The sequence below is a fragment of the Harpegnathos saltator genome, unplaced genomic scaffold (assembly GCF_003227715.2).
Source record: "Harpegnathos saltator strain DR-91 unplaced genomic scaffold, Hsal_v8.6 scaffold100, whole genome shotgun sequence".
Lineage (NCBI taxonomy): Eukaryota > Metazoa > Arthropoda > Insecta > Hymenoptera > Formicidae > Harpegnathos > Harpegnathos saltator.
In genome coordinates, this window is record NW_020229874.1 from 156942 (window position 1) to 171285 (window position 14344).

General features: G+C 43.9%; 1 protein-coding gene across 1 annotated transcript in view; it reads right to left on the reverse strand.

Moving 5' to 3' along the window:
• Positions 1 to 5039: 5039 nt before the first annotated feature.
• Positions 5040 to 14344, reverse strand: part of iav (transient receptor potential cation channel subfamily V iav) — a 31173-nt gene continuing 21868 nt past the window's right edge. The window contains exons 6-13 of the mRNA XM_011140811.3: positions 12935 to 13151; positions 11574 to 11735; positions 11046 to 11243; positions 10279 to 10388; positions 8634 to 8968; positions 8193 to 8438; positions 7619 to 7955; positions 5040 to 6793 (exon numbers count right to left, since the gene is read on the reverse strand). Coding sequence (XP_011139113.1) covers positions 6613 to 6793; positions 7619 to 7955; positions 8193 to 8438; positions 8634 to 8968; positions 10279 to 10388; positions 11046 to 11243; positions 11574 to 11735; positions 12935 to 13151 — 1786 coding nt within the window. The 3' untranslated portion in view covers positions 5040 to 6612. The remainder of the gene's footprint in view (positions 6794 to 7618; positions 7956 to 8192; positions 8439 to 8633; positions 8969 to 10278; positions 10389 to 11045; positions 11244 to 11573; positions 11736 to 12934; positions 13152 to 14344) is intronic.

Here is a 14344-nt window from a genome sequence, read left to right on the forward strand (position 1 = left end):
TATTAGGAACGAACAGTCATACAGTTGATATTATCTTAATTGATCGAATTTCGTTCACGTATCATCCAACCGGTTTCCATAAATATTTACGGGGAACAAACACATGATGCGATCAGGACAAACACAACGATAATTTCTACCTTCGCAACCATACGTCTGCAGTGTCGTCCCTTCTGCATCACCACTTCGTACCACGCCGCAGCAACATACGAGGAACAATAACAGGCAGAATGTGCAAACTGTCACTGTCTGTTAAAACTAAACGACCATCGTCGGGAGGCGTTGCGAGATTAGTGGTTGCAGACTGCGCGCCATCAGCCGCGATCCAAGCAGCCTTCCAAGCAGCTGGGACTCGCGCGCCGGTTAAAGACGGCGCGTGTGACGGATTTTCTGCTCTTTTTTTCGCCGCGAGTTGCCCAACTTCAGATCGCGAATCAATTTAACGACTTCGACAGTTCGAGATGCCCGGCTTCGGCGAGGAAATTTATCGCGCAGCGGCACAGAAATTCATATCGGCGATATGCGAGAACCGACTTGGATCGGATTGCGCTTGATCGATGCGCAAACGGGAAACCGGACGTATACGCGAACGCATCGCGCGCAAAAGTATTTCAATTCCGTATTTATTACGGCCGGAGAATTCGCTGCCGCGTGTAAAGAAAACGAAATCGCCATCGGCCGCTGCCGCTGCCGGAGCGACCTGATAAATTGTCTAGCGGGGGCGGAATGCCCGGCACTCGGCCGCTCGTATTTTTATTTGCTTGCGCGGCACATTGCTTTATATCCAAATTTATCTTCTTCTCCTACTTTTTCGCGTTGGGTCGGCAATAGTTTCGTGGATGGTATATTTCTCTCATCTCATTTAATTCGAGCTAATCAAGACCTGAGATCTGAGAAATCATGCGTCGATATTTCGGGATTATTTTAACGACGTCAAAAAAACGTCAAGTCAAATCCTGTCAAGTCATATCTGTGTGCGAGCACATGCGTCGATTTGCCTGTCGTTTGTCGATTATCTTCGCGGATCAGTTGATGTTGAGTTTAATAGCCCAGCTGAGATTACAATATATTTTATTCTTACTTCTCTTTCACACTTCTCTCGATTAATATTTTATATTTTTCGTGTATCTTTATCCCCTGCTGGCACGCTTGACTGGTGGTCAAGTTGTGTTTGTCAAAACGACTGAAATCTCAGGTACTCGCGCAGGTATTTTATATTCTACGAGTTCATTTAATAAACTTTGCAATAATTGCGATTACATTATTCCTCCTCTTCTTCTTCTTCTCCTCCTCCTCGCGTTCGCGATCTTTTACGCTCGAGTTCGCATCGATTCTGTCCAATTACAATTTATAATTTTTACGTTTATAATTACGTTACGTTATATTTTACAACAACTTCCTTCGGAGGAAATCGTTAAGACAAATTCGCAGAATTATTACGACGATAAATTTCGCAGGGATATCGTGGAGCAGTCCTCGCGGCAAAATTGTGGAATAATCCTCGCAGCAAAATTGCAGAGAAGCAGTCTTCGCAAAAGTATTATTGAGATATTGCGAAGCCATCCAGTACGCGTGAGAATATCATCACGCCACTCTCGATTAATTCATCCGCGTACGACTTTGATTGATTTCGCAATTGGGGCGATCGGTCTTCGATTCGTCATTTCTTTTTTACGCGGGCATTTTTCCGAGATATCCGAGAAATTTATCGAGTCGCGTACCCTTTGTTCCCAAAGTGTATCCCGTGTATCTTGACAGACATTCATTAATATAAAACACTTTTGGGCTATGATTTCATCTTTCGTTAAACACATTCCGTTCGTACATTCCGTTCTCGATATAAATTGTAACCTTTTCACCGCATATCGGTGCATCGTTAGTTAGCGACGAAAGATTCTTAAAGCGCAAATATTAATCGCGACGCGAGTCGCGAATAAAATTAAGCGAAGTAAAGTGAAATGTGCGGTCGACATGGGACGGTGCAGAACGGAGGCTTGACGAAGGTCTCTACGTAGTTCCGGATGCATAGCGATGCGCACACAAGGGCGGTGAATTTCGCGACGCGAAATGGTGAGCGTGAAATCTCCAAGCTCACAAAGCATTATCATTATAACATAGCGCTTGTTTTATTCGCAAATCGCATTGATTTCCCACGAGATACGTAAGAATAATTTTACAACATCACTGTTTAAAACTACAAACACCCGACTCCAAATAGAGAGCCAATGAAACTACGTAGCTAACAATGTGCATGGTATATATATACCATGCACATTGTTAGCGATATACGTATATCGCGCGAATTGCATTTATTCGCGCCTATATATCTTTGATTATTCAAGCTACACATATAGTCAAGCTTTAAAGCGAGATCAATGAAGAACAGCGTGCAAGTCAACACGATGGTGTAACAGTAAAATTTCGACCCGAGAATAGTTGGATAATTCAACAACATCAACATCCTGGAAGAACAACATTTTATTATATCATATAGACCCGCTAAGAGAGATCAATATGTATTAAGTATTCAATATCAATGTGTAGTATCGTATATATATATATATATATATATATATATATATACATATACGTATATTTTACACGACATTTTACTATTATTGTACTTATTTAAGACAGAAAGAAACACAATCATCTTAAACTTAATGCTGTCAATCAATACGAGAGCTAGGAGAAAGATGGCAGTTGGTGCGAACATAAAACTGATATAAAATGTATAAAAGGCGTGATCCTCCCTTTAAGGGACTTATAAGGTACGGTTCGCCGGACAATTCGGCGGCGCGAACTCCTTCCCCAAGTGCGATATATAAAGCTCTCGATAGTAATATTCGCACGGTGAATTTCCGCCGCGGCGCGTTCGAAATTTGTTTGTTCGATCGTTCCCCCGCGGGAGATGTTATAGCGTGTAAACGAGCTTTTGTTCGGCAAGTTCCGTTGCCGCCCGCTGCCGTGTGGTGCACGTGTTTTCATTTCGCTATCGTAGCCGCCGAGGCCGCCGCCTCCTCATCATATCATTACTGTTTCAATACGCGCAGGAGGTAAGAACTTCTCAAGTTTCCTCGTCGCACCCGCGAGAACGAACATTTCGCAGTCTCTCTCTCTCTCTCTCTCTCTCTCTCTCTCTCTCTCTCTCTCTCCAACTCCTTTCGCCGCTATATCGCGACAATAGGCGGAGATTGTCGGCGAAGATAACGACACATCGTAGGAGCATAGGAGCGAACTAATACGTAGGCAGTCTGAAAAGTTCTCGGCCTGACAATGAAAGAAAATTTTTTTGCCGTGAAATATATTTTATTTTTCAATATAATCTCCTAAAATTTCAATACATTTATTCCAACGTTTCTCCAATAATTCAATACCATTATTAAAGTGTGATTCCGGAAGGTCTGCAAAATATTCATCCACGGCTGCAATAGCTTCGTCATTTGATGTAAAATGCTTTCCAGCCAGGAATTTTTTCAGGTTTGGAAACAGATAATAAGTCAGAGGGAGCCAAATCTGGTGAATACGCTGGATGTTCATGAAGCAATTCGTACTTTAATTCGTTGAATTTTGCCATTGTCAAAACACTTGTGTGAACACATGTGTGTGTGCATTGTCCTGATGGAAAACGATTCTTTTCTTCTTTAAAGCAGGTCTTTTCTCACGAATTTTTGCATCCAATTTTGCATCCAAAAGGTTACAATAATATTCAGAGTTAATCGTTTTATCTTTCTGAAGATAATCGATCGACAACAAAACATCTTTGTAATCCCAAAAAACTGTTGCCTTGTAACCTTTCCCGCTGATGGAACCGTCTTTGCCTTCTTTGGTGCACGTGGAGCCACCGGCTTCGGTCCATTGTTTCGACTGTTCTTTTCGCTCTGGTGTATAGTGGTGGATCCAAGTTTCATCAACAGTTATGAAACGACGTTTGCCAAATGCATTTTCCGTTTTGCTTAAAACGATCCAAACACGCTTGAGAAATACGCATTCGAATGCGTTTTTGATCAATTGTTTGCAAATGCGGCGGCATCCATCTTGCACAATGCTTTCTCATGCGTAATTCTTCATGCAAAATATTTCCAATTCGTTCTTTCGAGATGCCTATGGCCTCAGCTATTTCACGCATTTTCACTCGCCGATCATCTAACACCATATCATGGACTTGTTGAATGTTTTGTGGTGTTGCAGCAATTTTTGCCGGCAACCTTCGCGTGGATCATCTTCGAGGCTTGTACGACCAGATTTAAAAAGAGCAGCCCATTTTTTTCACAGTGAAAAGTGAGGATGATGTGCATCCTTATACACTTTTAACAATTTCGGATGAATTTCTGTTATTGGTGTTAAACCATCCAAAACAAAGAATTTAATCGCTACGCGATATTCAATTTTTTTTCCATTTTAAAAAAGACAATGAAACCGGTGCTGCTACTCGAATGACTCGACAGATCGAAATAAAATTTTACATGAGGTTTATATCAGGGATGCCACTTTCCAATACAATTATAGCTTGACAGTTTCTAATGCCATCTGTGTGTCAGGCCGAGAACTTTTCAGACTGCCCTCGTACTTTGCGCGAGGCGCTGATCTGGAGAACTTGGAAAAAGTCTGCGAGATACGCCAGTCCCTTCCCTTGGGCATTTTATACTTAATTTACCGCTTGTTTATAACCGGTCGATCCCGGAGATGCATCGGGAATCACCGGCAATCTTTCGGACGAATGAATACGCAAATGCTCAAAAGGTTGGATTTTAATAAAGGATTACGTTAAATTTTAAGCAAATTTCGGGATACATGACGATTACACGACGTGTTTAACGTGCTGTAAATTCTCGCTTAGCGTTTCGACTGGAAACAGTACGCGCTGCGCGATAACTCGATTTTGCAAGGCTTGATTGTTTCGTCAGTGACGCAATTTACATATCCGTGTAATAGCGTGTCAAATACTTTAATTAAAGCCGAAAACACGCGACGTGGAAGGGAGACGCGGAAGAAAATAAAATTGATTTGTGGGATTTTTACAAAGTGACGAGACTGCGTCGCTTGAAAATAGTTTATTCGGCGCGCCTTTCTCGTGTGTACAAATCTGCGTGGTATGCACACAAGTATTTACACAGAAATCTGAGTAGCAAGAATCTGGAAATATCTTTGCCCGCGCCACGTATGCGATCAACGGGGATAACTTTCGATTCTCAGATATACCGCTTTAATCGCTATCGAGCCGAGCTGGATGGAGATACTGGAATGCAGGTAATAATATCTCGCTGTGTGGACGGAAAGTTTACCGTATCTCCTATACCTACCTACCTACCTACAGCTTATACGGCGTGCTTTAATTGCATAATTGACAAATTTTGTGAGAGTAAAATCCGGAGGTCCCCTTCAAACTTGGAAATACCTATACTCGAGAGCGCAAAAGTATTCGACTGCTTGCCACGCATTACGTAGCTACTCTTGCGCCTTCGAGAAATTCCTCGGTGGCTCATTTTAATAAATATACTTGTGTACATATACACACACACGCGCGCGCGCGCGCGCGCACCCTGTGTACGTACAAAATTTCTCATCGTGCGACCTCTTTAGAAATTATATGGTGGGTTGATATTTTTTGGTCCCTGCTCGCTTTCATGTTTGCTTTCATAATTATCACACAAAAGTATGCCGCTTGACGGTATATTCTCTACGACATATTACGGCGTATTTACGCGGGTGTGTGTGGATTTGAGATCGAATAATATTCATGGTAAACATGGTAAACAACACAAACCCGCGCAATGTGCGAATCGATTTGTCGCGACATCGTTACCAATTTTTTTAGCGTGATTTTATACACTCGGTACTCCCCTCATAAAAGTCCAAGCTGCTTTTTACAGCAAACAGCATGCGCGGTATCAGCAAAAACTAATCTATGCAACGCTAATCTGTGTTTCAAAGTTTGTTTCGGAAAACAACGATACATAAGCTGATCCTTTGGACATACAAAATGTTGTCGATTTTACTCTTTAAACTCTCTCTCTCTCTCTCTCTCTCTCTCTCTCTTTGCACTCCTTGCGCAAAGGCAAAGGTAGAAAATTAAGGATAATAAATCAACTACACTTGTATATCGAATAACGATCGCGGACAGTGAATTCCGTTAATCTTAATTCATGTCTAAAATCTTGTCTCTGATATATGTAATCGGAGACCTGCTCTCCAATTTAGAAATCTGTACAATACCTTTTCCCATATGTATCGTCATCATACAATATTACAAAAGTACACAATGTGTGCTTTCTCACATACAGCAATTTGAAAAAATATCGTGACAATTCAAATACTCGTACCATTCAAATACGCGTTAAATGTGTATGTGTGTGAAATTCGCTCACGGACACAAATTCAGAATTTTCCAAATCCGGCTTGAGACGTGCGTTTTTCAAAATAAAGCTCGGCCATGACCGAGCATGAAATCGCTTTGTGCGCGATTATCCATGTGTACGACGCCTCACGGCGTCGACGTCGGCTGTGTGTGTGTGCGCGTGCCAACGTGTGTCGACGTGATCGGTCGCGGCACGCGGCGAGGAGGAAAAGGAAGGTGGAGGAGGTCGCAGTGCGAAATGTCATAAAGTCATATTAAGGACTGTCCGGTGCATTCTCCCGCCAGGCCAATATCGTGTTCATGTCGGTAATGCCACGCGTGCTCCATGGCTCGAGCGGATCCGAGGGCGACGCCGGAGGTGAAAGAGCCGCCTTATTCCGCTCAATCGATTCTTCTCGTCTCCTCGCCGGTTCCTCTATTTCCTTAGGCGATACCCTGCGCATGCATCGTAAAAAAACGAAACGGACCGATTAGAAGAACAGTCGATCAGCTGATCGGTCGATATATCGTTCTAGGAGCCTGACTGAGGGGTGCTAGCCCGGAGCTAGAGCGGATGTTCCCTTAATTATGGATCCGTTCCAACGATTTGCAGAGATGACTTTTCTGCGGCGGCAATATCGAAGAGGGCCTTCGCTCTCTCTCTCTCTCTCTCTCTCGCCTTCTCTCGCGTGTCTCTTCAGTGAAATTGCGCGCGTGTCTTTGTGAGTAAGCTTCAAATTGAAACTCCTTGTAGGAATTCAGGAAAGAAATTCAAGGTGATGCGCAATTTTAGCGTGTATTTTCGCATAGCGAATATACGACGACGAAGAGAGAATGATCCCATGGTCTGGTTTGGATACTGCACGATTGCCGAATGATCGTTGGATCGACGAGATGGAACATGGAGGTAGTGCGTCGATAGTGCGAATGCATTTGGGGAAATTCGATTGTCGTTTTACCTCATGTTTCACTTATGATGCGGCCGATTTCGTTTGAGAAACGAACAGCGTCTTCCTAATTTTCGCATGCCACATGTGATGTACTTTGGGATTCATAGAAAATGTACGTATATATATATGTATAAATATAAAATAAATATATACATACATGTACGTAAAAATTCTCCGCAAGAGTGATTTTATTCGAGCGACTATTCCCGATGTTCGACTTTGCTGTCTCTCAAATACGTAATTTATCGCGGAAAGAGAGATAACGCATAGAGAAGTAACGAGTCGCGATTCCGCGGTTCGGCGGTAATCCGTAACACGTAAGCGTTGTTACCTGTTCTTGGCCGTTTTCGGCCGGCGTTTCTGGACGCGTTTATCCGACGGCTTGGAAACACCGCCGCCGCCGCCGCCGCGGCCGTTCTGCTTGACTTCCGACTTAATTGTTTCGACGTCGGAAGTTCTTCGTCCTTCGTTCTCGACGCGGTTCGCCAGGCTCTCTTCCGAATCATTCAGCAGCGGTCGATACTGCGGCTGACTCCGGTCGACGGAAGTGACGGACGAGGAACTGTCGTTATCGTCGTCATGGTGTGATCGTTTGGATGTGCTGATGAATCTATCATTCGCCGACTTTATCCTCCTGATGCGAGCTTCGGTACCGAGCAAATTGTCGCCTGTGATTGTTATTAATATAAATTATTACGGGAATTACGGGATCGTGTCGTAAAGGATCGTGTCGCCAATTTTTTATACTCTGGAATCAATCTAACGATAATCACGCGTATAAATGTTTCAAATGTTAAATGACCGTTGCCAGAGCATGTTGCAAAATCATTCGAAAGATCCGACTAAGCGAGTAACCGCGTGAAAAGTATCATTGGTCTTAAACAATGTGAACGATAATTATTCACCACCGAGATCGTTGTCACTGGACTCCACCAAGTATTGTTTCTTAACAACGATGGGTTTTTCAACGGGCGGCGGGGCGATCATAGTGAAGTGTGCTAGAATTTGTGGGTCGACCGTGGTTGAAGCCTCACTGGTAGCTAGGGCGGACTTGGCCATTTGCAATAAAGTATCGTAATCTTCCGTAGTCTCGGAGGCGATAGCGAGCTCCAGGAATGGATCCTCGACAGCTCCCTCGTGCGCCTTTGCTTCTACATTTAACACATTAATTGATTTCTCGCGCGATTCCCATTAATCGCTGTGCAACACAGTCGTGTGCGCTTGCACTCGCGACTCGAAGAATCATTGGCTCTCGAATATTATTTATTTACGTCAGACGCGAAAGTCAGTCTCTCTCTCGAGGATTTGTGCACACATAGTACGTAGTAGTAGGTACTGCTACTCACGACTCGCGTTCTTCAAGTTCATCGCTTCCACGCGCGCCGGTTCGGCGGCGGACATATCAATTAGATCCGTGAGACCTGACAACTTGGTCTCCTCCCCCCCGATGGCTTGTTTGTGCGGTTGGACATCCGTCACCGCCTTTGGATTATTCCGAGCCGTTCTCGTCTGCTCGTCGGGGATGGCTTTCGTCTGCCTCGTGTCGATATTGCTCGGTACGCCTTCCGTCGCAGTGGATAAGTCAAAGTCGTGCGCAAAGGCCATTACGTCCAAAGCTGCGGTTAGCGCGTCACCAAAACCTGCAGTAACTGCCGACACTTGTGGCTCGTTGACATTAGGACTGCAATACGTATGAAATTATTACGCGGCGTGCAAAACGTCTCTACCGTCTCGCGCGTAGAAACTCTATCGAGAAAGATTGACTTCAACGTTACATTACAATGCGAATAGTATTTATTTCTTAAATGAGTAATTAGATACAATCAGAGAGAGAGAGAGAGAGAGAGAGAGAGAGAGAGAGAGAGAGAAGAGAACCTACACACGCAACCTCTACCTGTATTGTGCAAATCACGCGACGATATTACAAAGCGCGAGAAAGTAGTGACCTAAATCATTTATTAAAATATCGAGTATTAATTAAAACGGTGTGATTAAAATTGGATTCACAAGAGCAGAGCAGGAACGCGTTCAAAGCCAGTTCAGCGCTTTGAACAAACGTGTCAGCAGTTAAACAGGATGTTGAGTAATTGAATTGCTTCTGGAAAATAAGTGATTCTTTGTTAAAGGCACGATCGGTTCATCTTACATCCTGCTGGATTATGTAACCCCTCTCTCTCTCTCTCTCTCTCTCTCGCGCGCAGAGCTTCATAAATATTTAATTACTGCCGTGAGATATGGTCACGTTCGCGGCTTCGTTACGCGCTCGCCACGTGGAAGTATAGCTAATACCATGAAGGACTCTGGTGTTTCCAGCGACGCGACGTTAGCTATGTCCGGCTTGCAGGTGGCAGGCTCGACGGAGTTATGAGGTGATAAAAAGTATCGCTCGAATAGTGTCTCTCCGACAATGGTGAGTCACTCTCAAGCAAGGGCGTTCGTAAATCTATGCGCCGCACGAGCAGTCGCACGCAGTCGACGTATCGAGTCGAGACAAGACACTTAGTCAGCGACTAATTCAGATAGATTTACTCGTTTTCGCCTTGCATATGTATTTGAGATACTTGAGGACCAAAATGTAACAACGGCGAACACAGATGTCGAAAAATCACATATACATTTTATTCTCGTCTATTTGTTTTGAATTTTGCATTACAATGCAAACAAAATGAAACAAAATGAGAAAACGAATGAGCAATATATGATTGTGGTAAAGTAAGAGTGAGAGAGAGAGAGAGAGAGAGAGAGAGAGAGAGAGAGAGAGAGAGAGAGAGAGAGAGAGAGAGAGAGAGAGAGAGAGTACATTGGGCTATGCAGGATGTTGCAATTTGAAACGACGAGCAATTTAATCGTTAAAAAGTGAGGCGTGCGTCGCGGACAAATGCATCCCCGTAAATATTTCGCGGAATGATACCGCGAGGGTGTAACGAAACAAGTAGCTCTCCGTAGCTCTGGAGAAATACGGTATGATGAGCGCGATGAAAGTATTATTACCTGACTCGCACAGGAGTGGAGATGGACGCACGATCCCACATTATACGGCGTAGCTCCTCGCCAGTCATACCTCGTTTTCTCAGCTCGTTTATCGTGACTTTTCCGACTCGCTGCGAAGATACGACACATGAAGCGATGCGATAAAATTATAACGACGTACTGTCGCACGTCAATGGGGGTTGCTCGCGTTAGTAGTTAGTAGATGGTTCGCGGCACTTTTACAGGCGAAAGTGGAAATTCGAGGAATGTGCTCTTAGCACTTGTTACTTATAAATGATACCCAGCACGTTTAAATGATATTAATAACATTTTTCAAAGTCAAAATTTTGTCTCTGCAAATATGTGCTGGCGCTATTTACGACGATCTATTCATTTACATCGCAAGTTTTTTCTCTGTTCCTCGTGTTGACCCTCGCTGGATCGCTCGCTCGTGGAAAAAGTTGTCGCGGTTTTGCGTATTATTAAAACCGTTTGTTTGTTAAGCAATTTTTTAAGCAAACGTTTCGCGTGATCGCGCCGGAACCTCGACGAGACTATATACTACGCCGTAGCAAAATTTGCTGGACGCATTTTACGAGAGTCGATACCAGGACTCATATCAGCCGAATGGGATATCGATAAATAAATTCTGCGCTCGCTTGATGCGCACGCGAGTGCGAAATAAATCTTTGGATACGCATCGCGCCGGCAAGCGCGCGCGCTTTGCGTACGCACGGTAAAAAAAAAAGAAAAAAGAAAAAGTAAATAAATGTAAGTAAATAAATCACCTTCCAATTAGCCACGGCGCCCTTGCGCTGTTTCGCTCTAGTTTTCGATTTGCTTTTAATAATCAGCACACCTCTCTGCTCCGATGCGGGATTATTCGGATCGTCGCCCGGCCCCAACTTGATACTGTATTCCTGTAGATAATTATGGGCGTCCTTCTGCGACACAGCGCGTTCCAAAGATACCACAATTTTGGCCCACTTGATACAGAAAATTGACAAACAAACAGATCTCTTAATCGAGAAGTTCCTGCTACAATCGCTCAAATTTCATCAACGTTGCCGGTTCACACACGATTCGTTAAATCTTGTATCAATGCAGTTAAATGGCTTGATTGCACTTAAATAGCTTTCGTTGCGCGTGCGTTTTCGTGTGCGTCGGTCATTAATTCAACGACGATTTATTTAACAGAATATACGAGCATCGCGGCATTGTTGGAAAGTTACATCACTTTTGCACCGTTTGACACATCGAAAAAACCTAGCGAGCTGCTAGTACTGAATTGCGGAAAATCCGGGAAATACACTGACCTGCTTCACAAATTCCTTCTCGCTCTGCTCGATAACGTGCGCGTACGTATTACCCATCATGGCGATCAGCATATTGAGCAGCAATATCGGCACGAGCACCATGAAGATCGCAAAGACCGTCTTACTCAAGTTGGGATAGGTCGTGTTACTTAGGTCTGCGTACTGCAATATACACGCACGCATATGGCACAAGCGCAATGCGCGATACAAATGCGCGATTCCGCCGGGCAATTATACATACATATAGGGGGTGCTAATAAACAAGCGGCGGATGTGTGGCCCGATGTAGCGTGCGCCGCCGGCGCGGCGCGGCGCGGCGCGGCGCGGCGACGGAAACACGTGAAATTTTCGAACGGAAACTCGTATTTTCCATGCCACGGTCGTCCAACACCCTTCCTTTTAATTCAGTGCAACGAGTTAATCGTTATACGAACTGCAAAACCGAGCAATGATTTTTTACCGGACAGGCGGTATTTTATGCATCCACTGTCCGTCCATGCAGACGCGCGCGGCGTGCTAAATCTTTAATTTCGTCAGGAAACCATATTGTGCAGTGTGTTTTGCGCGACGCGGAATTGTCCGTGATTGAAATTCAAGATTCATGACCGGCGCTGTGTGTCCTGTGTGCACGTTCACGCGCGCGCGAGTGTATGTCGCTATGTACGCACCGTCGCGACTGGAAAAATATCTTTAGAATAACGCGAGCGCGAAGATTTCATCTGAGCGATTATGACGCGTGTAATAATTGAACTAATACGCCTCGAGCATGAAGTATTTATTTAAGTCCCTCGTCTCTCTCTCTCTCTCTCTCTCTCTCTCTCTCTCTCTCTCTCTCTCTCTCTCTCTCTCTCTCTCTCTCTCTCTCTCTCTCTCTCTCGTTGTCTCTCGACACGCGTGTTTCTTTTTTCTTTTAATATTTCTATTTAATATTTTTTTTAATATTTCACTTGAAATGTGCTTTTGCGCTACGAATCCGATAACAACGAAGAACAACAAGGATCGTTTATTTCCTCTCTATAAAAATTTAATATAACATATACTACCTTCTTGTATGTCATCGTTGACACTTCAACTTTCACGTTAGAGGGAGGATCTCTTGACCGTACGACGCACCATTAAACACTAGATAATTGCGAGATGATTACACGAAATGAAAGGTTACCGGCGCGCAAGTTGTCTCTGTCTTCCTGAATCGGGAGAATTTTTATTACATTAGAATGGTGTGCGTATAAGCAAGAGCAGAAAGATACAAAGGTGAAAGGGCTTGTGCGCGCGCGGATGCGTGCAAGATAAGGCATTTCACGTGGTAGAAACTGAAGTCACGCCGCAATAAAGCGGCACTAATCTACGGACGAGCTTACGTTATAATCGCCCAAGGTTATCTGAAATAACGCCATCCAGGTCGAAGGATAGGAATGGTAGAGGGACGACTTCACGCCCGGGAATCCCTTGTAGAGGAAATAAAACGATTGAGAAAATCCAAAGAGCATGACCGTGTAAATGATGCCGAAGGTCAGCATGTCGCCGGTTATCATGCTGTACACCATCGTGACGAACGGACCGGTCAGTCGGATAGCTCTGTGAAAAGAAGAAGCAACGAAATTAAATATAATCCGCGGTATTCCACGTATGAGGTTTCATAATTAGCAGCTAATATTCCGACGCGTGACGAGGACGCGAGGACGCGAGGACGAGGGTAGCCCGGTAACGTTTCTGGCGGTGCGCCTCCCACATCAGAGTTCGGTTTAATTCCCTGCATTCCTCGCTCTATTCATCGGTTTACTGCGAATCTGTAGTTCGCATTAGCGATGCCAACAAAATGTGATTATCGCTATTACATGAATGAGGTGCCACGTTCCATTCAACGTGCGGTATTCACGCGTCAAAGTCCAGGCTAAATCAGTCTATTAACGCCATCGACATCGATCTCGTGCCTGTATGATGCGCGTAACATTATGCGTACAAAATCCATCGTAAAACATTTGCCGACCTGATACACGGGATACATAATTATATCGGGCCTAATCCGCCAAAATGATGTGTGTTCTACTTCAAACGCGGCAATCGCGGCAAAGATAAGATCGATGATATGTCATCGTGCAGCGAACAAATTCATATACAGGGTTTGTCAAAAGTGTGGAAACCCTTAAATCATTTTTGTAAAAATGAAAATATCAAAAAACGGTAAAACACGTATTTTGATTTTTCAAAAAAGCTACCCTATGACATACCGATATCGATCATTCCCCACCCACTGCACCTACGCGGGGGTAAAAGGGGGGTTGAAAATTTTTAATTGGACTAAGGTTCGAGTGGGGGCTCACTTGAAAGGTCTTTTCGTAGCAAACACATCCTTAAAATTTTAAGTCGCTACGACCCCCCCATTAAAAATGGCGGCCGCTCAAATTTCGAAATTTCATGCACTTAGTGTTATCCGGGATCAACTGGAAGCGTGGAAGTGGCATGAATCTGTTCTCTTGTGTGCGTGCGTGTGGCTAAACAAGTGTGAATGTGTTGTATGTATAGTCGTGATAGGTTGCAAAACAGACGATTGAAAACTGTCATCTCTCTTTAATGATTCAAAACCTTTTACTCCGTGTTTTAAAATAAATTTTATTCAGTGTGTTAAAGTAAATGCTAAAAGTGGCTGCCATTTACTTCCTGACAATATTTCCAATCTTTGATAGAGTGCAGAAATGGCTCTACGATTCGTCTCAAAAGGTATCAAATCTATTTCATCCCTTATTCGCTGTATCAATTCTTGGACCTCT